This window comes from Syngnathoides biaculeatus, chromosome 18, assembly GCF_019802595.1.
Source record: "Syngnathoides biaculeatus isolate LvHL_M chromosome 18, ASM1980259v1, whole genome shotgun sequence".
Lineage (NCBI taxonomy): Eukaryota > Metazoa > Chordata > Actinopteri > Syngnathiformes > Syngnathidae > Syngnathoides > Syngnathoides biaculeatus.
In genome coordinates, this window is record NC_084657.1 from 16243432 (window position 1) to 16271335 (window position 27904).

The 27904-nt window shown below is 40.9% G+C and overlaps 1 protein-coding gene across 1 annotated transcript; it reads right to left on the reverse strand.

Annotated features, from left to right (window-relative positions):
* Positions 1-27691, reverse strand: LOC133492293 (protein phosphatase 3 catalytic subunit alpha-like). The gene is made up of 14 exons (XM_061804404.1): positions 27367-27691; positions 20603-20803; positions 16853-16977; positions 16631-16742; positions 16257-16402; positions 16036-16175; positions 10252-10329; positions 10072-10166; positions 8106-8231; positions 7927-8004; positions 6689-6773; positions 5899-5996; positions 3703-3753; positions 1-198 (listed from the first exon to the last, which is right to left on the reverse strand). Exons 1-14 carry the CDS (start codon positions 27419-27421, stop codon positions 20-22), a joined length of 1569 nt encoding a protein of 522 aa, XP_061660388.1. The 5' UTR covers positions 27422-27691; the 3' UTR covers positions 1-19.
* Positions 27692-27904: the final 213 nt, after the last annotated feature.

Below are 27904 nucleotides of genomic sequence, written 5' to 3' on the forward strand. Positions count from 1 at the left end.
CACTGTCACCGACCAAGGCTCACTGGATGTTGCTGTTGTCATCCGTGCCGTTTGCCTCGGACATATTCATCTTGCCCATGGAGTGACCCACGTGGTTGACGCCGTCCCTGCGAGGGGGCATGCGCTCGTTGATGCGGTCCAGGCCCTTGGCTTCTTCGAAACTGGTGATCTTGTGCTGGGGGGAAAAGCCACGGATGGCTGAGGGGGAGAGGAACAGGACACAAAATAGCGGATCAGATTCACATTTGTGTATTCTGATACACCCGTCGTGGTACATTTATTGCTGTTTTTGGTTGATACGATTCCATGTATATTTAACACTTGTGAGGCTGGATTTACACTGCAGGCCCAAGTACCCAATACCAATTTAATGCCTATTTCTGTGGACATTTGAGGTGTCATCATGTGAAATAACTTAAATCACATGTGATACACAGGAGATAGGCAATAGATGAAAATCCACAAAGTAGTGCCCGTATATTTAGTCATTATTTATATTTTAAAGCTTTATACAAGATACCGAAACAAAAATGCATACTCAATGTAACCAATGTAGCCACCGGCAGCTCTTGAATGAATGTTTATTGTTTATTGCATGTTTGTTTTCCTACCATTTGTTCAACAAAGCGATTGAATGCGCGGCGGCAGCTTTGTCTATCATTGACCACCTATTGAGGGACTTCAATTCATTCCAAGTAGCAGTGGGTGGGAGGCGATATTAAATTAGCTTACAATGTACTTTACTTTACTGTAGACGTTCATTTGCATGATCCTGTTTTGCTTTGCAGAAGAAACATGATGTTCTGTCCTCGTCATTTAAGTGTGAAAGGATGGCAAACTTTGGACATTGTCTTTTCCCTCCCACATTCGTCTTGGCTCACGCTTATTGCTACATGAGTCGACAGTAACAGTCGGCGTGGAGAACTGATCACCATGAAATCCTGCGATATGGTGAAAAATAGCCAATACAAAATTCCGACATGTACAGTGAAGAAAATAAGTATTTCAACACCCTGCTCTATTGCACGTTCTCCCACTTAGAAATCATGGAGGGGTCTGAAATTTTCATCGTAGGTGCATGTCCACTGTGAGAGAGATAATCTAAAAAGAAAAATCCAGAAATCACAATGTATGATTTTTTTTAACGATTTATTTGTGTGATACAACTGCAAATAAGTATTTGAACACCTGAGAAAACCAATGTTAATATTTGGTACAGTAGCCTTTGTTTGCAATTACAGAGGTCAAACGGATCATCTCTAGATCAGACAGGTATCTGGGCTGTCGCTGAGTTTCAGCTCCCTCCAAAGATTTTCTATTGGGTGTAGGTCTGGAGACTGGCTAGGCCATGCCAGAACCTTGATATGCTTCTTATGGAGCCACTCCTTGGTTTTCCTGGCTGTGTGCATCGGGTCATTGTCATGTTGAAAGACCCAACCACGACCCATCGTCAATGCTCTGACTGAGGGAAAGAGGTTGTTCCCCAAAATCTCACAATACATGGCCGCGGTCATCCTCTCCTTAATACAGTGCGGTCGTCCTGTCCCATGTGCAGAAAAAACACCCCCAAAGCGTGATACTACCACCCCCACGCTTCACAGTAGGGATGGTGTTCTTGGGATGGAACTCATCATTCGTCTCCCTCCAAACACGGTGCGTGGAATTATGACCAACTCGTTCCATTTTGGTCTCATCTGACCACAAAACCTTCTCCCATGACTTGTCTGTATCATCCAAATGGTCATTGGCAAACCTAAGACGGGCTGTTGGTTTAAACAGGGGCACTTTCCGTGCCATGCATGATTTCAAACCATGACGTCTTAGTGTATTACCAACAGTTACCTTGGAAACGGTGGTCCCAGCTCTTTTCAGGTCATTGACCAAGTCCTGTCGTGTAGTCCTGGGCTGATACCTCACCTTTCTAAGGATCATTGAGACCCCACGAGGTGATATCTTGTCCAAATCTTAATATTGGTTTTCTCAGGTGTTCAAAGACTGATTTGCAGCCGTATCACACAAATAAATCGTTAAAAAAACATGCATTGTGAATTCTGGACTTTTCTTTTTAGATGATCTCTCTCTCTCAGTGGACATGCACCTACGATGAAAATTTCAGACCCCTGCATGATTTCCAAGTGGGAGAACTTGCATTATAGCAGGGTGTTCAAATACTCATTTTCTTCATTGTATGACTTATGCAATGAAACCACAAAAAAGTGAAACGAGATGTGGCAAGGGAGGACTGTCGAGTAATCATCCACATATCTGCAGTGCACTATTTACAAATTCACCCATTTGTGATTTTTCTGCTCTTTCTGAAATGTCCTAAAATTCCCACAAGCCTGGTCTAAATAGAAAAGTTGCACAGTAATTGGTCCACGGAAGTACGTTGACATGATACATTTTGATTGAGGGAAGAGCTTAGTATGTCAGGGACGAGCTAAATTTATCCTGGGTTGTTAGTGGATGTTATGGAGTCTTTGTTAAAAGCGGTTATATCTTTAAGGGTAAGGTAAGATTAGTAAAATGATGAATACATTTGTGATGGTAGTTGGTTTATTTAGGGTTTAAATTATTAATACAGGTGATTTTTAATAAAGATTCTTATTAATGCACTTGCATTTGCAGGTATGAAATTCAGATTGGATGTTTAACCACATTCGGAAGACACCTGATTCGGATCAGGAGGCATCTGACTTGATGGGGTGGGCTTTTCTTTTCACGCAACCAAGAGTGCTACTTGAGAGTGAAAAAAATAATAAAAACAAAATCATAATGGTGTCACTTGAACCAAGCTCATTTGTCAAAACACTAGATACATCTGCAGCATCTAATGAGGTCTAATATTAGTTGTCATCATGTACAGCACAGGTGTCAAACTCAAGGCCCGGGGGCCAGATCCGGCCCGCCACACGATTTTATGTGGCCCGCGAAGCTAAATCTTGCATTTTAACTTCCGTGATTTTTGTTCAAACCTGTACCAAAATTTCAAGTTCTCAGAACATAAATAATAACATTTAGGCATTGTAAGCATTTTTGTGTTCCAAAACAACAATAGTTGACAAACACATTCCCTTGATTTCTGATTTCCAAAAGTAGTTTCCATGTGGAAATATAATGAGGCGATCAAAGATATTTATGGTTTCACAGTCATAACGGGCCGATGAGGAAAACCGGAACTCCAAAAACGAGTTTGACCCCACTGATGTACGCCGAAGTCCGCTTTATTATTTTATTAGACTACACAGGTGTACCTTTGAGTGTATATAACTACTACTACAACTATTTGTTTTGAATTGTTTTTCATGAGACGTACAATGGATACAGTATTTTGTTCCCTATTTGCAATGATAACGCTAATTATTTCACAATCTTTTTACAGTTAATGTAATAATAAAGAGATACATTTTGTACTTGTGTGTTTTTTTTTTAAAAAAACATAGCAGTATTGGACAGCCCTGGAACAGGTTGCCATGGATACAGTATTTCTAAACCCTCTTTTAACTTAAGAGTGATATGTTGTCTCACGTGTTGTACACGCACCCATTAAAAAGCAATATTTTAATCAACGTGTGTGAAATGCTGCTTGTGTTGGTGAGAGGTGGACTGGGAAAATGAAGGGAGGAAACCCATATGTTGGGAGGAGGGAGGGAGGGAGGGAGGGAAGGAGGTTGGAGGTGGGTGGGGCTCACACAGGTTTACCTTCTCTGTCCTCATCATTGGTCTCGATGGCTTCAATGGCTTCAATGGTGGCTGGGGGAGGAGGAGGAGGGGAGCAGGTTACTCCGGATAAAGCCATGCAAATGTCAGAAAGGCAGCCCCGCTCAAAAAGGAAGCTCAATGTTAGGTCGGATGCAATTCACATGTTCAGTAGCAATGGAGCCAAACTTGGTGGGACGCCATGCATTGACGTGGATTGGAGAGAATCAGTGTCGACTACAGGTCTCGTAATTCAAATGTGGAGAGTAGCAAACAAAAACAACAACAACAAGAAAGACAAAAAAAGAGAGCATGGCAGGGACCGATCAACATGGAAAATAATGAGCTAAATGCTTTCAAACATTTGAAGTTTTGACTTCCATTCTAACCAAAGCATAGCTTCAAAGATTTTACAATCAATTTATAAAGTGTGAGATCGTAGACTGTTCTACAACTCAATATTTCATATTCATGTTTCTTTTGGATGTAAATATAGAGGTTACAAAGCGACCATTTGTACTTGTTCATTTCCACCATTCACATCCACCAAAGAGCCATTTGGAAAAGAAACACAAAAAGAAAAAAAAGATAACAAATCATTTCATCCATTTTCTAAGCTGCTTATCCTCACAAGGGTCGGGGGCTTGCCGGAGCCAATCCCGGTGAGCCACAAAACCCTTTTGACATCTGAAGTGAGGATAACACTGTATATATTGTTTTTGAACCTGTATATTATGCATGTATGTTGCATTTATGTAATCATTGAACTGTACAGAGAACAGAAAATATTATTTTTGCATGTAACAAAAAAAAAAACAAAAAACCATGCATGTTCACATTGTTACTGTTTTGTAAGACTGTTCTGATGTTTGTTGATACTGTAATCACTGACAATACTGGTCAGTACTATTTTTTTGCATCATTTTTTAAATTACTGTATTATTTTTAAAGTCACTAACGTGAAACTCAAGACTTCGTGCAGTCTGTAAACTTTGTCGATTGTCCATTGCTTTAATTATTTACGCTATAAAAGATTATGAGCAATATACTGGATCTTCTTTCCTTTCATAAAGATTAGTCTGGAGTAACCTTTGACAAAGGTGGCTTAAAGGTTATATTGAAGCACCTTTCTGAAGTATTTATAGAATTCAAACAGACTATCCTCCTCTTGCTCGGATTGGAAAGCAAAGGAAAAATCTATTGCTGGAAGGCCTCTCAATTTGGCGCTGACATTTCTTATTTGTCTATTGGTGATGTACTCCCTTGACACAGTGCCCCCTAGTGTTCAGACTGAAACACCATAGAACTGAAATGCCATCCATTCATCTTCTTTCAACACCGCTTATCCTGGTTAGGGTGGCAGGGTGCTGGAAATTACACCCTGAACTGGTCACCAGTCAGTCACAGGGCACATACAGACACGGACAACCATTCGCAGCGTCACTGAGTGAGAACTGAACCCACGCTGCCCGCACCAAAATCAGGTGCGTTTATCACGACCCCATCAGTGACTTTTGCCATGTTCAAGAAAAGTGAAAACTTTTTATTAGTTTTTGAACAATGCTGAGGCATATTCATCCATCCATTCATCCATTTTCTTGGCTGCTTATCCTCACAAGGGTGGCGGGGAGTGCTGGAGCCTTTCCCAGCTGTCAACGAGCAGGAGGCGGGGTACACCCTGAATTGGTCACCAGCCAATCACAGGGCACATCGAGACAAACAGCCGCACTCACAATCACACCTAGAAGCAATTTAGCATGTCCAATTAATGTTGCATGTTTTTGGAATGTGGGAGGAAACAAGAGTGCCCGGAGAAAACCCACGCAGGCACGGGGAGAACATGCAAACTCCACACAGGCAGGGCCGGGATTGAACCCGGGTCCTCAGAACTCTGAGGCCAACACTTTTCCATCTGATATGCGGCCAGCATATTCATCACAATTGCAATTGCATTATGAACTGTTCAGGAGTCACTTAGAAGGCACGTAGACAAGACAACAATCATTCACGCACATACATCTGTCTTCATTTGGGCTAAGAAGCGTGTTCTTGTCATGTGGGAGGAAACCAGAGGTCCAGTAGAACAACACGTGGAGAGATTTTAGACCGCTTCAGAGGGTGATAGAGGTGAACAAACCAGCAAAGAAGAAAAGCTGAAGAAAAAGTACAAAGGAATCTTAACTCCAGCCTTGTACTTACCACTCTGCAGCGTCTGTTTTCCCCCAGAGAGGACCCCGCTCGGTAGCATGCCGGTGGGCGTCAGGCCCTTGAGCGTCAACACATTTTCGCTTTCCTCTCTGCAGGTATCACAGATCAGACAGATCAGATGATATGAACTACTTTGAAATAGGTGAAAATTTTGCCCTTCCTGGGACTGTTCACAAAAAACATTTACTGGCCTTGTCATTACATAAATTTGCTATCGAACGAGAAACACGAGGGAGAGCTGATGGCAAATAATGCCTTCATAAAGATGATGATGCTAAATTTTGATTGCCCCGTGAGTGAGAACTGCAGTCACAATAATCAACAGCCATCCATTTTTTATGCTTTTTATCATTGTTCGTGTTGCAGATGAACTGGAGTTTATCCCATCTGCGCTGACTTTGGGGCAGAGACTGAGTACTCCGGATTGATCCACCAGTCACACGCGCAGTTAGCAAGCAACCATTCATGCTCAAAATTACTTGCATGAAAAATTCTTCCACTGAACTCCCCCTCATGTTTTTGGAAAGTGGAAGCAAGCCGGATTTCCCAGGGGACACAATAATCAACATATTTAAGATCCCTGACGGTGTCAATCAAAACTGAGCATCATTACCGTTGCAAAAACAATACTTGATACAGCTCTTTTACTGGATTGCACTTGTGTAGGTGTGCCTAATAATGCGGCTGGCAAATGTAGTGAGGGTCACAGGCACAGTTTTCCACTTCCAAATGATGGCTATAATAAATTAAGGAAGTACTATGTGCTGCAGATCAGAATTACCTGAGGACCGAGAACATTTTGGCCATTTTTCCAATAGCACGAATTTTGTTTCGGATCACCTCCTTGCGGGCCGCAGCTGCGTTGGCTGTAAGAAATACGTGGGAGTCAATTTTTACAGATAATGTGATTTTTATTTATTATTTGATGCTATAAAAACACTCTGACCCCTTCAATCCTATATTGTGATGAAGGCTCATTCAAGTCAATTGAGAGATTTGTTGTTGTATACATTAAAAATGTGTCAAGTGTGAATGTTGATAATTGCTCAAAATATGCAAAAACTCAGAACTATGTAGTACTGTATTGTAGAGCTACATTTTCAAACTATTTTGTTATTGTGGTATGCAGTTAGCTAGTTAGCTACCATCGCCGACACCCTGAAAATGCATCTTTCCTTTGGATAGTCAGGAAGCCTGACTGCTTTTAAATCCCCTGTCAACTGCCACGATTGTGCCTACGTTTGCGAGAGAAAGGCAGAAGAACAAAGGGGCAAAAAAGGCTGACATAACAGCGAGGATGTGGACCAGAGACAGGACCACCGTTTACGTGGGCGCTTGAGAGCACCTTGTTGTAGGCCGTGAGAGCCTATACGTCACAGTAAGAAAGGCGGAAGAGCGAGGAGGGGGTAAAAAAAAAAAAAAATGGATCAAGACTTTGCACTGGCAAAACCGCTTTAGAGCTTTGTAGGCAAAATAAAGTTGCTTGACAAAGTAGCATCAATTTTTCAGCCGGCCCCGTAGTGGTTGCACACATTCATCGGACACGCCGAAAACATTGGCGAGTGGGTAAAGAGGCAGGGTTAATTTTTTGGGTGGTCGATCAAATTTAAAAGACATTTATTTTCACTTTAACATTCAGATCGAACCTTTAGTTTTATGATCAAAATTGATATTTAACATTTAGATTTATGCTAAAGATTCAGTTGCAACATTTCGATAGGTACATCATTGCAATGTAACATTTAGGCACAATATCTAACACTTGGATTTAACAGTTGACAATGTTGACAATGTTGTTTTAGCGTGAACAAAAGTGACTGAGAAAGTCACACCAGTTTTTGAAACATTGTTTGACGCCAAATGTGGCAAAATGTTCCTATTATTTCCTATATTTGCCTCTGGCACCCATAAAGATTTGCAGTCTTTCTCGCACAGGAAATGTCATTTCAGCATTCGCATCACAGTCCATTGCAAAGTGCGGCATGTTAGATTTCCAACAATGCTAAATTTGACAGTTACCGTCAAATATCTCATCTTCATCATTCATTAGCTCGTCATCGGAGCATATACTCAACACATTCACCAGCATCTCTGTGACTAAGAGAGAAGGAAACAGAGCGTAGGTAAGAGGTCTGGTAATGGAGCACTGATCCAAGGAGGTAGCAGATTACATAAGCACGAGTAAGAGCCGTCCGTACCTTTCTCTCCAACAAACGGCAGCGACCAGGTAAAGACGTCCATGAAGTTGGGCAGCCAGTAGGGATGAGGCGAGCAGTTGAACTGTCGGATGTTCATGACGTTGTTTTCATATTTGAGTACAGCAGCTGGGAGAAAAGCAGCAGCATGTAAAAATTGTGACTGTGCCGGTCCCTCCGGTGTGCACAAACTAATCACTTGGACGATATTATCGTACAGACATACAGTGGAACCTCGACAGAATGGACTAACGAGGGCGGGGAGTGGGGTTGTCCCATTTAGCCGACTGCCTGCGACACTGACGCCCTTTTGTTTTGAGGCAATATGCGGCCATATTATTGTACAGTACAAAATGATTGCTCCCTCCATTTGTGTTCAATAAACCGTTGCTTAGGGTTGTAATGCAGTGACACCGATTAAATTCATTATAGACAATGTGTAATTCTAGTTGTATGTTTAGTTTGACAGTAAATTTCAGCTACTAGTGAAATTAAACCGATACCTCTCTTTGAAGAAATATTCACTGCTTATTATGAAGTCAGTAGATTACAGTTCACTTCCACTATACGGTGCTTGGACCTTACATTTTTTTCTCACAAATGAAAGAACAAAACTGGGTGAACGATGGCTCGTTTCTTGACAAACTTGGGCTGTGCGAGGTCCCGAGCTGAATTGGGGCTCATGGTGGGTGTTAGCGCTTCCCACCTCGGTTGGACCTGATGGGGGTTGGAATTGGGCGTGGGCACCAAGTATAGTGGGGCGGGGTCGGTCCGGGTGCTGGCACCACTGTGCTGGTTTTGGGTCTGGTCTGGTCGCCCTCCCCCTCTGCACTATCGACTTTAATTACTTGTATGGGAATCACATATACTGTGACATAGGTTGTACTATGATATCAACTCACATGTTGTTGCAGGCGTTTAGACACCTAAAAGACGATCCAACAATGTCTTGGTTAGTTATTGCATGTTCTCACTGGGTCCCCCCCCCCCCTCCAACCCCTCATCATGTTCAATTATCCAGACTGTCTCAATATTGTTCTGCTGTGGTTCTCACACCTAGTCCCCTTGCTTACTCTCTATCCCTCTGTCTGTCCCCTAAAACCTTTTTCTGTCTGGCTCCGTTTTCAATAAATCAGAATAATTATTTAAAAGATAAAAAAATAAGCAGAGGGAGTATTTTGAAATCTCCCGTTGAACGGCAAAACTGTTCTAGCTATAAAGACCCACTATTCTACAAGGCCATGGAGAAAAACAACAATAATGTGGATCTCGTTTCACCGACAAATCGACCTGCTTAGTTGTACATACAGTAAACCATCTTTTCTGCTGTATGAATGGCAGCACGTGGCTACTGTGTATGGGTTGATTATACTACTGACGCTTGACAATTTCCATTGGTTGGGAATCACATCTATAACATAAAAGGAATATTAACCGTGAAAAAATACACGTGATTCCATGACACTGACTATCATGGTTGTAAATAGCAATTTTCAATCATTACTCTGTAGAGTTCGATGTTAGAGCAACATTCTCCTGTGGACAACCAGGAAAAAAGACGACCAGCAGATGGCATAACTGAGGCCAGGCACTGCTGACACTGATACACTAAGTGGCAGAAAGCCACATGGAGATAGTCAGCCAGCCTACAGTCCCTCCCACGCTCCACATATCCCACAGCCAATGGCAAGCAAGACAAGATCTGAGAGCACCAACACACGGGGGGTGGGGGGGTGGGGGGGCTTCCTAATGTTTTCCTCTGTCTTGTCCACAAGCTCCAAACCGTTATACTCCCGCATATGCTCAAAGGCCGCAACATTAGGTACACCACCACAATCTAATGAGATCCAAATCAAGCGCCGGATCCGGCAAATCAGAAGCAACCCAATCAAAAAGTATAAACACATTCGGTCGCGAGGAAAATGGATTCACATATAAAAATACACGAATGATCCACAGATTTGCCCACCTTTGTTGTTGTAAACATCCAAGTAGTTTGGTGCTGAGAAGATGGTGATGAGGGACGGGAATCCTGTGGTCTGACTTTTACGATACATCCGGTAACTGGCAAGAACAACAAGATTTTGTTTAAATGGACAATTTGGTCTTTTAAGGTGCATGTATATATTGTATCGCTCTGAGAACTTACCCTGCATCTTGTGCCTCATGTGCTCGGATAATTGATAATAGGTTATTGCTCTGTAGGAACTCACACACAGCTGGATAACTGGAAGAAGAAAAAAATCAGGAAAGATTCAGCAACAATTACAAAAAAATTTTTTTTTTTTTGTCCGTTTATTGGTTTGAAACCAGAATTTAAATGCTGTCCATCCGGCAATTATTCACACTGAATTTTGTTGGGTTAAGGCCCTTTTCCAAAACAAATTAGGTCACCCCCCCCACCAAAAAACAAAAAAAACCCTTCTATTTCTGTCTTTTACATTGTGACTTGTTACTTCAGTGTTTATTTTTATTTTATTTGCTAAACCTAAAAAAACAAGTTGCACATTGTCATTATGGGATATGTATTTTTTTACATTTTGGTTGGCTGTCAAGCAGCACCACAGAGAAATGGAATAAATTGCCAGTTGAAGATGTCATCCCCAAGTGGGAATGTTTTTAAGTCCAAGTTAAAAACTTATTCTCTCCCCTTGTTTTTATAGCATTTTCACTTCAATGGTCAGTTACTGTGTGCTCTATTAATTCCATAGATTTTTCTAGGTTTTAAATGTGTATCAGCAGTTTTTTCTTTGTTTTTAAATGCAAGCACATTCAGTTAGTTACCTTGTGTATGAAATGCATCATATACATAATTTTGCGTTGCTTTGCTCACGAAATATTTGTCACAGATGACGCAAGCATGTGAAAAAACAAAGAATCCAACAGCTACACAAACAAAACAAAATAGCCCAGCAAGCAGCAGGCACAGATTCTTGCCCTTAAGCTCAAACCGGAGAGAAAATGAACTCTAATCACACGTAGCATACAAAAAACTGTTAAGTTCGTACAGTTCTTTTCAAGGCTTAATATATTCATTTTGAAGTCTAGACTGACATTGAGGCATTACATTAAAACATTTTGTTTTTTTAAACAAGGTCTGGTTGCAAAACTTCGGACAAGGGCTTGTAAAGGGCGGATTTCTACAGAAGAGTGATAAACGAGTTACTTCCATCCTGCATTATGAATATAAACCCACAATGCAGAAGCTCTCAACAGAGCTGTTATACAACCCTGTGAAAGATGTTATGTCATTTAGAAACATCTTCAAGCCCTAGTGTTTGGGGAATAAAACAAGATGAGTAAAGGCACTTGTTTCCATCTTCTCGACCTTTCAGTTGAATTGTACAACTCTGTTTAAAAAAAAAAAAGACAAGACTAAAATCTTTTTGTTGCTTCTATACCGTCTATATGAGAAATTATTTCGGTTGTCTTCTGAATCTTTCTGAAGAAATCAGCCAGAAGGCATTAAGCATGTCGGCCTATCTACCTACATGACAATTACAGAAAAGTTAAAACTCAAAAGTCACGAAGGATTTCCTCCGTACGTGGGTTTTACTTTTGTGGGTGCTTGTCATAACCAGAAAATCAGAAAGTGAACATTCGGCAAAACGGGAAATAGTCTGGTTGATAAATATAATATGAACAATGCAAAATTGCATTTGAAATTCATTTTACCAAACAGATGCTAATGCATAATCATTTATCTATTTTCGATGATGCAACCAACAACGTTTAGTATCAATTTCTTACACAATGCAGATCAAAGAAGAGAACACAAAGCTCAAAATGGGCTCTCATTCTGCCTGCCAAGTCACACACAAGAGCTTTATCAATGTCAACAATAAACACTGTTTAAAATAACTTAGCGTGGTTTTGACCTTTTGTTGCCAATCAACATTCATGTACCTGCCCACTTCGTGGTTGCTCCACCCCCACTCCTCACAGGAAACCGCCCGACCATTAATTGAATGATGAACGGTTCTTTCTAAATGACTCAAGTGACAAATTGACTTTACACTGATCATCATCAATTGTTAAAGTCCAGTCACTTTCTAATTTAACAGAGCATGTTGCACATGCCTCGCGTCATCTTCCTCTCCTCCAGCACTTCACCACTTCCCATCCGCAGAGCTATCAAACTTTCACAAGTGTTTGAAATATTTAAAGGTCCAAGGTTCGTGCTGGGAGGAAAACAATGAGGACGCTGTGCCAACAGCACCTGGCGAAACTGTGCCATGTCTTTTATCTGGGTCACGTGCCAAACGTTCCCAAGGTGGCCCATATATAAATTCCGGAAATAGCTGTGCTCACCCTCACATGGAGACGCTCTCTGCTCCGCAATGGCTGACAGTGAGCACTGACAAGTCTGCAAAATGGTGAACTCAACAAGCGGTTAAAGAAAAAAAAAAAAAAGTGTGTGTGTGTGTGTGTGTGTGTGTGTGTGTGTGTGTGTGTGTGTATGTGTGTAAATATAGCGACATGGTGGAGCAGCTGTAAAGCGATGGCCTCGCAATTCTGAGGACAGGGGTTCGAATCCCAGCCCTGCCTGTGTGGTGTTTCCATGTTCTACCCGTGCCTGCGTGGGTTTTCTCCGGGCACTCCAGTTTCCTCCCACATCTCAAAATCACGCATAAATTGGACACTATAAATTGTCCCTAGGTGTGATTGTGAGTGTGGCTGTTTGTCTCCATGTGCCCTGCGATTGGCTGGCAACCAGTTCAGGGTGTACCCCGCCTCCTGCCCGTTGACAGCTGGGATAGGCTCCAGCACTCCCGCGACCCTTGTGATGATAAGTGGCTAAGAAAATAGATGGACAGATGGATGAATGGATATATATATATATCCATCTCCAAGTTATAAATAAGTGAAAATATTGCATTACATTTATTTAAGATCACGTTTGTCTTACCCTTTTCGTCTTGAATAAAGGATGCCTATTAAGGCAGGAAATGAAAATCCCAAAGTACAACGAGGACAAGAATATTTTCTTTTTGCTCAAACGGGTCCTATTGATTAATCAAAGAAAACACATAAATACACGCGCACACACGCACACACACAGCCTGCCTTTCGGCTCACATTTCTTTTCTCCTTTGTGAAATTATGTGTCGGTTTTGCCTGCGAGTGAGAGAGCGCAAGTGAGAAATCTGACAAGTGACAGTGAGCGGGAGAGACAGAGATGGAAGTTGTGCGTTGCGAACACGCTCAAAAAATTGATCCGTTAGGCCGCTGATCATTGCCTTTGTTTGTCTTGATCAACAAAATTCAGTGACCTAACTTGAACCCTCATTGTAGAATTCCATTTTCGCATTTTCTTGTAAATGTCTATGCACTATATTGGTCACAAAATATAACATTTTAAAGTCAACGTGTGTGTGTGTGTGCGTCCTTGTAAAGGAGATTAATGTGGAGCTGAGAAATTTGCACATACTGTGATCCTCGAATAGCTTTTTCTAGTGTGAAGATAATAAAATTTTCTCCTAAATTCTACCCAGAGCGGAATCAATTCCTAAGAAAAATGAAATACTTCGGAGTTTAAATTTCTGAGATTGCTCCACTGACAAAAAATAAGTAAGTTGAAGATGTGATTGATTCTTGGAAGTCGTGAAATACTGCAACCAGTCCTTGTTTGAGATTTGCATTGGCAATGGATCCAGTGTTTCTTCAGTCCTGGTGGCTAGATAGGTTTGTGTGTAAAGTTAGTCAAAGGTCACAGAGGGATAAATGACAATTATATTCCAGCTTCCTCCACACTAGACAGAATAATTTTCACAAAAGTCCCATCACTAAGACAATATCCTATCGTATATTGTTTGTACTCTTTGCCAACTACTCTCCAAGGGTGCAGCTGGATGAACAATTTGTACCTCACTTATATTTAATAAGATGTCATTCTTGGTTCTGCTTGTCCATAAATACATAATGTATATGTGAAAATAATGGTAAGCGTTTTTACGACTGTCAGAAGGGGCAAAAGCGTGTAGTTCTGAGGATTTAATAAGATTTTCTGCATTACAGAAAACAGACAGTGGAGAGTAAATGAATTTGACTAACGTTTTTGCTCAGAATATGCTTTTAAAGTTGTACAAACGAATGACCTTTTCACAAATTAAAACAATGACTCTATTTTCACCATAGCACCACCCCAAGGATCACGAAGGGCTTCGTATCTTACAGTAGACGTGCGAAAATTACTCTGCTTTGAGGGGGCTGTACCATCATGAAAATGAGCCACTGTGCACTGCACCCCCCACAATTGCATAGCCATGTGGAGTAAGGTTTTTATTACCATGACGACTGGCCAATCTGTCTGCCATATTTTGAAGAAAAAGCAACCTCCTGCTGATCAAAGACCAATTTTACTCTCCCAGGTGCATCTACATGCAGTGCGTGCAGCAGACATGTAACCCAAGTCATAGGTGAAGAAAGTTGGTATGGTGGGATCATAATTCAGAATCCAAAATCTATATTAGCACTCCCACATACGTAGTTGTTTAATTACACGATGGGTGGGAAAACAGGACAGCGAGCCAACTATTTACTTGTAATTTTCATTCATTTTCCCTCTGTAGAGTCAGTTTTAGTCAATTTTTATTTTTTTGTCTCATCCATAAGATACAATATGTCAAAACCAGTCTGTAATATGATTTAGGTTTAATAACTGAATGCAAATGACAAATTGCATGATGCTTTTTTTTAAATTCACCAACATTGTGACAGTTTTGTCAATTAATATACAACTATCAACCAGTCGCCAAAGTTTGCTGAAAAGCCATAGTTGTAAAATTTTCATCTATCCATCCATCCACTAATTTTCTTAGCCGCGTATCCCCACAAAGGTCACGGGAGTGCTGGAGCCTATCCCACCAGTCTTTGGGCAGGAGGTGGGGTACACCCTGAACTGGTTGCCAGCCAATCGCAGAAAGAATATTTGCATCTCACAAAAGAGGAAATCAGGATTTTTCTACAGCCGGGTGTAAAATACTAACTCGAATAACTTGAAAAAGGACATTCTGGAAATTTACAACACAAATTATGTTGCCAACCCAATAAAAGGACATCAAACGTTATTAAGAAAATAATTGATTGAAGGGAACTTTTAAAGGTTGTGTGTTTTATTGATTGTTTATTAACTGATTGTTCAAATTGTACAATCAGGAATGCTAAAAAGTGAGTTGCATGAGGAAGAAATGGGTCATGAATCAGCTTTGCATGACACCTTTGTTATTAAAGGGAACAGAGACTGTGTTGAGTGTTTTAGTGTTTTTATGTCTGAATATTAAAGGTGGTTTACATGTTTTCAGCACTGTATTATAGTTGTGAATTCAGAACACCTGGACAGTAGTCATGTTAGGTTTTATGTAACGAACTTTTGAATATGGAACAAAGTGTGGAGTTAGTCAAGCTTTAATTTATACATGTAGCTTTTTTGGTGCATTTTCTACTAAATTCTCGAGGCACGACATCAACTGCTCTGAGCCTTCATTAAAAAAGTTTCACCCCCCTCTGCCACCTAATCTCTCTGCTTCTCATTAGCACCCACTTCCATGGCTCTTTCACATTTTACAATAGAGGATCAGTTCACACTTCCACTTTAACATGCTCCGCTTTATAACTGCATAATCACCTCATGTACCATGTTTTTTTTTCATCGTTTAATCGACTTCATGCTCAATTATGTTCATCTTTTTAACAGAATAAAAAAAATGAAAAGTCGGCGATAAGAGTAGATCCTGATCATTGACAAGATGGAAACGGTCAAAAGACATTTTTCACAGATGGATGAAGGGTTTTTCTCTGGTCAATGGTAAAGATACTCTGCAGTCCAAAAATTAGCCGAGTGGAGTGAATCCATTACTGCGGACTGAGTTTTGAAGGACAGAAATGAACTCCAGATGAACCCTTATTTCTGATAACATATGGATGAGCCCACCTGTAAAAGTAGGAGCAGCCTCGCACTGTGTTGTGGCTGAAATATTCCTGGGTTTTCTCATTGCCAAAGTCCTCCAGAGGATCTGACCACAGGAGGTCACACATGGGGCCAAAAGCCGGCGGCTCCTTGAACCGATCCAACTTAACATGACAGACAGAAAGGGAGACACAATTAAGGCAAAATCTATCCGCCGCTGTGTACCTCCTCCAAATCAGCCTTACTTTTTTTATATCATCTAAGGTGTGTATCTCTGGTGAGAGTCCCCCATGGACACACAGAAACTGCTGGTTCATGAGCGCAGCCAGAGGAAGGCAGTCAAACGCGTCCATGCACGAGTCGTACACCTGCTCCGAATATTTGATTTTACCTGTCAAACAATGGGAGGACGATTAGCTGTATATGTGATCCCTCTGATACACTACTACAGTATGGATAAAAGTCCTCAAAGTGAACATGGAACACAGAAGAACATTTCATTTTAATCCATGAAATCCATATCATTTGTTCTGCCAAAGCAGGACTACTGGTCCAGAAGTGCCTCTGAAAACACATGAGATTACTATGATAAAACAACTCAACACGGAGGTGTACTCACATTCTTGTTTGAAGGTGAAATATTCTGTCAAATGTCTACATTCATGATTTCCACGCAGTAAAAATAGTGTCTTTGGATAGAGGATTTTCAGTGACCAAAGATATAAAACACACTGTTGAGACACAAATTCAAAGAAAGTATTTTAGAGGTTTGATGTTAAATAAGTTACAAACACTCTCTAATGCGGTGCCATATGACAATGGAACAAAGTGATAGCTTCACCTCGATGCTGAAGTAGCCACGGTCGACATAGTCCCCCAGGAAAAGGTAACGCGTTGTGGCTGGTGAGCCTCCCACTTCGAAAAGCTTCATCAGGTCAAAGAACTGCCCATGGATGTCCCCGCAAACTGGAAGACACAAGGAAAAAAGATCTTTAAAAATTCTTTGGTAGGTTTGGGGCGGCACGTTGGCGCAGCTGTAGAGCGGTGACCTCCCTGTGCCTGCGTGGGGTTTCTCCGGTTTCCTCTCACATCCCAAAAACATCCATTAATTGGAGAGTCTAAATTGTTCCAAGGGGTGATTATGAGTGAGACGATTGTCCCTCTCCATGTGCCCTGCGATTGGCTGCCGAGCAGTTCATGGTGTACTCCGCCTTATCCCCGATGTCAGGTGGGATTGGCTCCAGCACTCCCGCGAACCCTTGTGAGGATAAGCGGCTCATAAAATAGATGGATGGATGGATGGATGGATTTGTTGGCACTGGCCGCTGACTGGGCAGCACATCCACCTCACAGTTCAGAGGTAATTTATTCAAATCTGGTTCCTAAAAATATTTACTACAAAGATGCTTTTTTTTCGTCAAAACATGCTCACTAGCAGAAAATACCTGACCTGGACCACATTTTAAAATGAATGTTAGTTTCATAATTTACACTGGAAGCTGCTTGGTCACTATTTCCTAGTGCACTACAGTATTTTTGTTTTCATAATTTAGCTTGCTTTTTCGTCCCTTCAGTAAATGATATAACTCCATTGTTATATCGAATATGATGTTTCTTTTAAAGAAAAGATCCAACTGGTTTATATTTTCCCTTTGATCTGTTAAATGCAGTTGTGTTTCAGGATGGTAAGTGTCTCTCTCTCTCTCTCTCTCTCTCTCTCTCTCTCTCTCTCTCACTCTCTCTTTCATGGGTAAGTGAAAATGGTGTAAATAAATGCTGTCTTCCGGGTCACAAGAAGCAGTGTTTATGGTCTTTAGCTGAGAGGCTGTTGCCCAGCAAATGGAAACAAGACACCTTTAGTGATAGAGATGCACGCTTATGTTTTCATTGTACATTGTATGACTCTGCATTGCAAACAAATGTCTATTTCCTTGCAGCCTTCAATTTTTCATTACCATCTCTCTTTGTCCCCCACCAATCCCTCCCCCTTTCCCACTCACCCCCATCTCCACTCTTTTTTCCTGTCCCCCCTATCAGCGCCACAGTGGCCTTCGCCCACTCAAAGCTTAGAGCGATGTGAGTGGGAGACTGCTTGTTTGACTAAAGCAATCACACACGCGCATGAACATACAACCACGTACACACGCATGTACACAGAAATCCATGTGGTATGCCCGTGCAAGTTAAGAATGTGCCATCATAATTAGATGCCTGCATGCAAAATCACAGACAAAAGGGGTTGAACCCATTATTTGTTAAAACTGTCATTATGAAATGACACTACCGTAGAGTACGTGAGTAAAATGATACTCTCTGGCCCAAGCCCTCTAATTTGATTAAACAACAAGTGACACAACCAATCAGAGAGTCAATTTCACTAGTGAGGACATTCATAATGGTAAACAACCCTTGAAGCATCATGCCGACTTGTTACTTTTTGGGAATTAAAATCAAAATTAAAAAATGTACTGTCACATCTTTTCCATCTATCCCATCCATTTTCTTTGCCACTTATCCTCATGAAGGTTGCAGGGCGTGCCGGAGCCTATCCCAGCTTTCAAAGGGCAGGAGGCAGGGTACACCCTCAACTGGTTGCCAGCCAATCGCAGGGCATTTGGAGACAAGCAGCCGCGCTCACAATCACACCCAGGGGCAATTTAGTGTTGCCTGTTTTTGGGATGTGGGAGGAAACCGGAGTGCCCAGAGAAAACCCACGCAGTCACGGAGAGAACATGCAAACCCCACACAGGCGGGTCCAGGACTGAACCCGGGACCACAGAACTGTGAGGCCAACGCTTTCTAGCTGATCCACCGTGCCGCCCTATCACATCTGTTTTTTTTTTATTTTTAATTCACAAAGTAAAACTTCAAACTGATAACTGTGTTACAAATAAGTCATGCGACCAATGTGCCGGCGTCGGTTTTCTTACAGTGCTAATGCAAGATCGACATGCGTTCTCTGTTACTATTAATCCCGACTACGCCATTATGAATGGCTACGTTTGAGGGTCGAGCTCATACACATTTGGGGGGGAGTGGCTTGTCTGTGGTCAGAGCCTTGAAGGTGGGAGGGATCAGTGAAAGTGAAATGAGACTACATTAAAATCTTGCGAGCAGGTTTAACGTTGCAAACTAACAACCGCATAGACATTTAACGGTCAAAGTCGAACAATTACTATTCACATGTTTTTGGTATTTTGTCTTCCAATAGGTCAATTTACAGAGGACCTTTGACTCTGCTGCTGTCAATAAACTATAACGTTCTGCTGAGCAGCGCACAGTCCGGCCTCAAGCCATCTCGCTGGGTCAGAGTACGAAAATCATTTGGTGATGGTGGAGAATAGCAGTTAGCCAGCTAGCTAGCTAGCTAGCTTCGTCTTTTTTCAATGACTATTAGTCTAAAATAGTCATACCAGTGGTATGTTGAAAAAAACATGCATACGACTAATTAAAGTACAACTACAATTGCAATAATCGTAAGTTGTATTTTCTATCAATTGTTTTTGTTTCAATGCCTACATGTTGAAATATATCTTGATGTGAAAGTGGTCCACGTTGCAAAATAATTGGAGGACTGCTGTACTGTGTTGAAAAAAAATAAAGAAATAATTGAATAACTTTCATCATATTATAATCGAGTACAAAAAAATTAAAAACTTTTATTCAACCACTAGAAGACATCCGATCACAACTCACACTGTTGCGAAATGAGCATTCACAGTCGATGTCTATGCAACACTCGGTCCATCATCTATATTTCATATTCTTTTTTTTTCCACTCCCAAATACTGACAGTTGATACTATCCTTCCCTTCTAATTTTCTTTTTCTGTTATCAACACAGTGAGTAGCTAAATATATACAGGTAGTATTTGTCGAACTTTGAAGCTGCAAAAAAAAAAAAAATCTCAGTTTGAGGAAATAAATCCCTTGATGAGTGTAGACCCAGAATAAATATGACTTTCTGGCATGTTCAGCATGGCATAAAACTAGGCCACAATTTAGGCTGATCAGAGGGAGACACTGGCAGTCTCAGACTCTGCCAGCGTTTGGAGATGTCGCAATTTGAACACATAACTTTTACCTTCATAGGTCTGGGTAGTTGCAACAGACATACAGTAAAAATGTCACATTTTCTGCAAGTGGAACCAGGATGTACCTGACTTATTGCACTTCTTATAAGGTATGAGGTTTGTACAACTAATATTGAGGATACATTTTTACTGAAAATGAACTTGAAATCCTTTTGTAATTAGTTTTTTTTCATATGGAAGACAGACCTGGATGGTCTGCATCTCCGTCAGACCAATTCTATATTAGTTGTACACTCACTGCAGTAGTCTCGGCAATCTCCACTACTTGCATATCTGTTATTGGCCAATACTGGCCACTTGTGCTTGAGAAGTAAATTGACATTGTTCCAGAATATCGCATGACAAGTCACTTTAAACTGAATAAATGCTCTGAACCATTTGCACAACGGTCACTGCACCAAATTATTGGAGACAAATTTCTTGACATATTTTCAAAATGAATATGATTCTGGTTACATCCCAGCAGTTCTGTTTTTTTTTTTTAAATGTCAAAACTACCTGTAACTGGTGCCTCAATGTCCAGTATAGTTTTCTCTTGGCGCAGGATTGTCGCTCCTTCATTGATGATTCGCAAGGCCACGGCTTCTTCCACCCGGCCCTCCTTGGTAAGATGGGCCTTCAGGAGGTCCACTCGTGGCTTCCCTTCACAGTCAAACACTTCTTTCATGGTAAGGCGGTGGCTTAGAGGAAAGGGGACAGCTGGGGGCATACACAAAGGACATCAAATTAACGTGGGCACTATTTGAATGTGATCAGAAATGTGGGACTCAAGGCAAACTCCACTCGAGAACGACAAATGATTATGAGAAAACCTCATGCACATTTTGCCAAAGGCGAAACAAAGCCGCTGCATACATTTGTTCCACACAGTATATGCAATCTGTTCTAAAAATATGACTTGTTTACTATGCACAAGGAAAATAAATCCATTTGCGGGCCCAAACAGTAAATTATTCAAAACGATAGCTGACAATAATTTTTCTAGACTATATATCGGTAAAGATTTGTTTTTCAAATGGTGACAAACTTCAAATACAGTCAAATACTAAATACTGAGGTATACATGCACTGTTTAAAATGATCCTATACAATAGCTCTTACGTTTGAAGTTTTAAAACAAAATTGACAACATACTAAGGGCTCATTCTAAAATCTTGGCTTCCTTACTGAATCAAGATGGAAAAAATACTTCAACAACTTCCCAGTATGAAGCATCTGACGCAATCCAAACTACAACCAAAACAAATGTATTGTACAATTCTTACTGTACATGTCTTAATAAAAAATGAGTACTACACACAATAACAAATATATATGGACCAACCAAGAAAGAAATGTTTCTCTGTCGTGTGAAAAACTAAAAGTGAAACTGTGCAAAAGAGATTATTATTACTATCAGGAAGGTTTATTTATTAGATGTTGAGCTGATCTCTGTGTGGTGTGATGATGAGCTTTCAGGCTCTGTGTATTGCCATTAATCTATAGATCATCAGGCTTAGACTCTAGAAGAGGCTGCTGTAAATAATTTAGATTAACAGGAAAAAAAAAGACAGATGATTGTAAAGTTGCAAATACTTCCACTGATAAAATGAATGCACATGCCAGTCGACATTTATGATGTCAGCAGTTGTACCCCTGCCAGATTTCAGCCCATGCATAGGCAAGCACAGGCCCTCGGCACTGCCAAGTGAGGGGAAGAAAAAGGAACCGTCTCAAAGCTTAAAGTAAACATGATCAACATGCTCTTTAATAATGAATGCTTGGCTGGAGAACTCTTAAAGTCGCTGCTCCCGGGATAATGAGGCAAGCGCCAGCAAGTGTTTTTAATTGGAGAAGGGGAAAAAAATGTTCACAGTGTGCAGTGTGTATCTGTGATGGCGACGTGCGCTTGACACATTAGCGGCACACATTCTGCACTGTCAACACAGACACACACACACAGACACACGCGTTGGAAGTTTGGCTTCAATTGATATCATCATTGAATTTGGAGTTTGGATTAAATGGGCACAATCCTGCATGGCATGTAATGTATTAGGTGGCTAAATAAGTCAAACTTAATTGCCACAACACCTGTTAGCATTTGCCCCTGGTCACAAAATGACAAATGTATGCTTAATCTCACAAATAACCAAGAAAAACATAGATACATATGGTCTTCAATGCAAACACACACACACACACATCCTGATGTACAGTGAAGAGATGAGAGAAGCTGACTCCGGCTCAGCGCCCAAGCAGCAGAGTTAAACTATGAAATATTGTATGTTGCCGGGCAACAGCAGCAGCAGCAGCAGCTGACTGTTGGCATCAAGCCAGTGCCGACGCATAAAACTACATTTGGCATTCACATAAACGCTCCTGGACAAAGCACAACTATCTGAGGCTATACAGAGGAGTTTCAGCGGACTCCACTGTGACTCTCAAGTGACACGTTTTCAAAATGTGCAAGTTAAAGGCAGTGTGGCGTTACTAATGACCAACCTAGGGTTTTGTCAGGAGATGCTGATTGGCTCGTCAGCTATGTTTAACAAGACAGTATGCATTTTCAAGAGATGCAATTAACGTAGGCAGACACGAGCGACTTCATATCATAGCCAGATGTGGTGTGTATGGGGGGAAAAAGCAAATCTCTATTGCAAATACTAGTGCAAATATGTCTTGATGGATCATCACCATCGATGGGCCCATTGGTGGTTTCTGGCATAGGCATTACATGCGGCTGCACAGTAGTGGCTCGAAGCACCCCAAAACTTAAAAATATTGCTTCATTAAAAAAATATATATATACTGTATGGATGGCATAACATATGAGATGTCAGTCTTTGGCATTTGTATTGGGAATTTGCACCCCCTTGTGGAGTTGGCCGCTTTAGAGGCGAGGTCACTTGAAAGATGAAGTAAACAAAAACCCACTTGAGGTCAGTCCGGTCACAAAAGGGAAAGGGACTCACTCAGGCGAGGACTGCCACTAAATGGGTCCTTAAACATGAATGGCACCATATTGTTTAACAATGTAAAGACACTTAGCACATTCAATTCAAGAGAGATGTGTTCCGTATTCTGCTTCACGCGCTGTTTTTGAAATTCCATTTTCTACAGGACTTTAATGTCGTTTCATAATGACCTACTTGGCCCGTTTTGATTAGAATACTTATTTTACACACAGTATGTTACTAAGACCTCCCGCAGTAACTGTCCTGAATATGCCTCTCCGTTCCCTCCAAAACAATGATGATAGTCCCCTTACAAAAACAGAGTGCATAGACCAGCACATAATGCATTCAGATTCCATTTCTTCTGTCACATTAAGATACGGAATAGAAACAAGAGATGCTATGAACTTGTAGTAGTTTCACTTGGGGGGATAAAAATAACTCACTTGTCATCAGTAGTTAGCTACACGGGCCACATACGACTGTCTCATCTAATCAAAATTATCTGCTTTTATCACCTAAGTGACACAATGGTGCTTTTTGTATCCCCCTTTTAGCTTTTGCAGAATGAAGTACTCGTGAAGTACCTTTTTGAAATGAACCCAAGAGGACTGACTAAAAAGGCAAAGAACATTGTACAGTATTTGAGAACAATTAAATTTTGTCAGAATTGGTAGGAAGAAAACAAATTCCGTCAGTACAGTTGAAGCCAGATATTTACATACACTTTATGAAAAGACATGCTTTATTCCCTCACTGGCTGACACACCAAACTTTTCGTATATTATGTCAATTATGATAACCAAAAACGGGCAATTTTTCATTACTTATAAGTTTTCATACAGTAAGATGACTGTGCTTCAAAACAATTTAGGAAATCTAATTTCTTTGGATGTTTCAGTTTATTGACATTTGAGTTAATGAGAGGCACCTGTGTGGATGTATGTATTTGAACTAGGCATATGTGAAACACACTGCTTTATGCAACATCATGGAAAAGTCAAAGAAATCAGCTAAGACATTAAGAAGAGAATTGTGGACTTGGAAAAGTGTGTTTAATCCTCGGGTGCAATTTCCAAATGCCTGAAGATGCCATGTTCATCCGTTCAAACAAATCCACAGATTAATGTACTTTGCTTGTTAAGGTACAGCCTAAAGCTAGTAAGAGTGTGGAATTATCTAGAGTGAAAAGAGTACTGCACCATCATGGGTTGGAAGGCCAGGCTGTGAGATAGAACTCAATGCTCCAAAAGAAACGTTTTTTTTGTTTAATCCAGATCACAGTTTGTAAATACACACAGGGTCAAAGACCTTAGTTTTGGAGGCATGTCCTGAGGTCTGACAAATTTAAAATTGAACTATTTGACCACAGTGAGCGTCATTATGTCGAGAGGAACAAGAGGCAAGCTTTCAAGCCTGAGAACACCATCCCAATTGTGAAATGCTAGCGTGGCAGCATCAAGTTGTGTGGTTGCTTTGCAACAGTCCGATGGAAAATCAACAGGCATACCTGAAAAGGTGTGTGCAAGCAAAGTGTTGTACAATCTTGGCTCAGGTACACCAGTTCTGCCAAAATTAGCCGAAATTCCAGTCAATTGTTGTGAGAAGCTTATCAAAGGCTATCAAAAACATTTGACCCAAATGTTACAGTTTAAAGGCTAAAGTACCAAATACTGTACTAATAAAATACATTCAAGTAAGTAATGAAAAACTGTCTTTGAAAAAAAACATCATTCATAATTCTGGCATTTAGGACAATAAATAATTTTGATCATCCTAACTGACTTTAAAATTTAACTAACTTTGAGGGAAAAAAAGTGTCTTTTTATTTACTGTAGTGAATTTTAATAACTAGTTTCAAATATTCTCTATATCGTTAGCCTAATAGCATAGCATGGCACAGCCTGAGCCATTTTTTTTAAACTTCAAATTACCAAATTAATTACGGGTAAACAAAATACCAATGTGCTTGTTGAGAAATGTGTTTTCTCTTGTTTTATGTCAATTTAAATATGACTCGTGCAACTATGCCATTAGGTTAATATTATATACAAATCTTCATTAGGTATCACGGCAAAATCTGATGAAATACAATAAAATATTGAAATATGTGTCCTTAAAAATAATTATTAGACCGACAGATTTGTCTTTTCGGCAAATGGAAAAGCATAAAATGTGAAATAGTTCTCATTACGATGTGAAGCAATTACTGTAAATAAAAATGAACTCCAACCGCCAATAAACATTGTTAAACGAACAGCAGTACCTCTCTGACTGTGTCAAACAAATGTGAACATTAGCGATATAAAGGCACAATTTTTCCACAGAGCTTTTTCAGGGGAAACCCATTATGGGCTCGGCGGGTTAAACAGATTGGAAGTTTGATCCAAGATGTAATAAGACATGCTTCTGTAAAACATCAAATTGAGAGGATTTTGCACAGCTGAGGCAGCCTCGAGCGCAAATATAACAATGTGTCAGCAGCTGTGTGACGAAGTGTACAAGTTAGAATGTGGGGTTGCCCGTTTCATGGTACAGTAATAGACAATGGTATTCAGTGATTTATCCACCACAAAAATGTGTGTAAAAAAAGGAAACATTTTTTCACTGATAACTCATTCATGTATGATGTAGTATTTGCCACTGCAGACTATAATAATAACATTTGGCTGAACATTCGAAGTCTAACAATTATGTGATGCTGGTTGAATTTCATACTCTGTGTGCTATGGCCAGTAAGCAGCGACTGCGCCCTTTTATTAGAATATGCTGCTGCTGCTGCTGCTGCTGCTGATGATGATGATAATGGCGCCACAGTGGGTGACTGGTTAGCACATCTGCCTCATAGTTATGAAGACCGTAGCTCGCCTGTGAGGAGTTTATATGTTCTCCCTATGCCTGCGATTGGCTGGCAACCGGTTCAGGGTGTACCCCGCTTCCTGGTCGATAATGACTCCGGTGACTTTTGAGGATAAGCGGCTCAGAAATGGATGGATTATAGATTGATTACTCTTCGCAGTGGTGGAATGACTAATGCAGCTTTTTACTGATACACTTTTACTGATACACTTCTTCAAGCAGTACTTGGAAGAATTACTGAATTAAAAAAATTATAAAGCTTACTGTATTTCAACAAATGCAACAATGAAGCATGGAGCTACTGTATGCATAGTGCCTATTTCAGATTTACTATTTATGGACAGTATTTTTTTTAAAGTAGCATAGATGCAGTTCCGTTTTATTAACCTTTTAATTTAAGAACTGTTTTTTAAACATTTATTTTGTATAACTTAATTCAAATACATTGAAAGTGATGTTTTTCTTTTACTTATATTCAAGCACAGTAAACAGTGCATAATGTGATAGTCTTATAATTCGAAACCACATGCTACATACTTTATGGGAATGAAATCTACTTGATTAACACTTAGGCCTGACCATTTTTTAATACTGGCCGTTATGGTGGCAGTTTATTTTAGGTGGTACTTTGTGTTTAAAAAAAAAAAAAAAAACAAGAGAGAACCACCGACTTGTATCATTTAGAATGTTGCCATCTACAAATTTAGCTCAGTCTTTTCCACAAGACCCTGTCACCTCAAGTGCAAAAGTTGTTGATGCTGACTGAGCTGCACAGCCATCGCTTTAATAATGCTGGCGAATGCATTGGTACACACTGAGCTGGCTCGTAGACAAAATGAGCCTGTACTAAATGAGTTATGGCACAACTGTGAGCGCTTCATCATCCTCCATTGAGCATACTTTGTATCCACAGTGACGCCATGATTCATCACCCACTCATGCATCTTTCGGGAATCCTTATATTAACTTACACGTAAGACATATAAGACAGTTAATGTTAATTTATAGTTCCATATCCTCTTCTTGCTCCTCCCTGTCAAAATCCTGCTGCATCACTGCCCCATCTTCGAGCAGGAGCTAAGCATTCAGCTGCCCCCCACCCCCACCCACCCACCTAAGAGCTAAGAAAATTCAAATGGTGACAGCTGTGAACAAACATAAAAAATACATGATTACGATTTTTAAAATTCATACCACCATATCTCCCTATGCTGTCGTACTTGTTGGAGTTCGTGCAGGGTACCAAGGAAATACGATTGTTTGTCAACATAAAAAAAAAAAAAGCAGGCAACTTGACGGCCGCGAATGCACCACGGATACACGACGTGGACGGGGAGGGAAAAAATAGAGGCCACGTTCACGCCACGGCACAAAAAGCGAAAATACAAGATGTTATGTAATATCGGGAGGCAAAATGAAGGATTTCTTTGGGGGTTGGTGGAGGGGGAGGGGGGGGGTCCTACTCACATTTCACCACCCGATCGGTGGCGTTGTGGACGATGTCAGCGTTGGACATCTTCATGGGCAGTTTGCGGCTGTCTTCGAGTATGGAAACGCTTCCTCCCCTCCGAACCCGCTTAAATACAAGATCAACTCTCAGTGCTCTTGCTCCGAATGCAGTTGGTGCTGTGGCATCACTCGGATGGCGAGGATGCGACCACCCTCCTCCTCCTATATTCGCTTCTCTTCCTCCTTCGTGGGTCGGAGTGGTGGTGCCCGGGTAGGATTTGACGCTGCTTGCTTTCCAGCCTCGGGTGGATGCTGGAGGAAGCTGGATGCGGTGCTAAGCTGCTGCTGCTGCTGCTGTGGGGGAGGATGCACAGGAGAGGGAGGGAGAGACAGATAGCGAGTGAAAAAGAGGGAGGGGGCTTTGAAGGGAACTCCCACGCAATTTTTTTTCATCAGACCGCGCTTGCCTGATGCTGGCTTCTTCTGAAGGGGCTGCCCCCACGCTCACGCACGCACGGCACACCGTGTTCCACTATTCGGGAAATTATTGTCAACA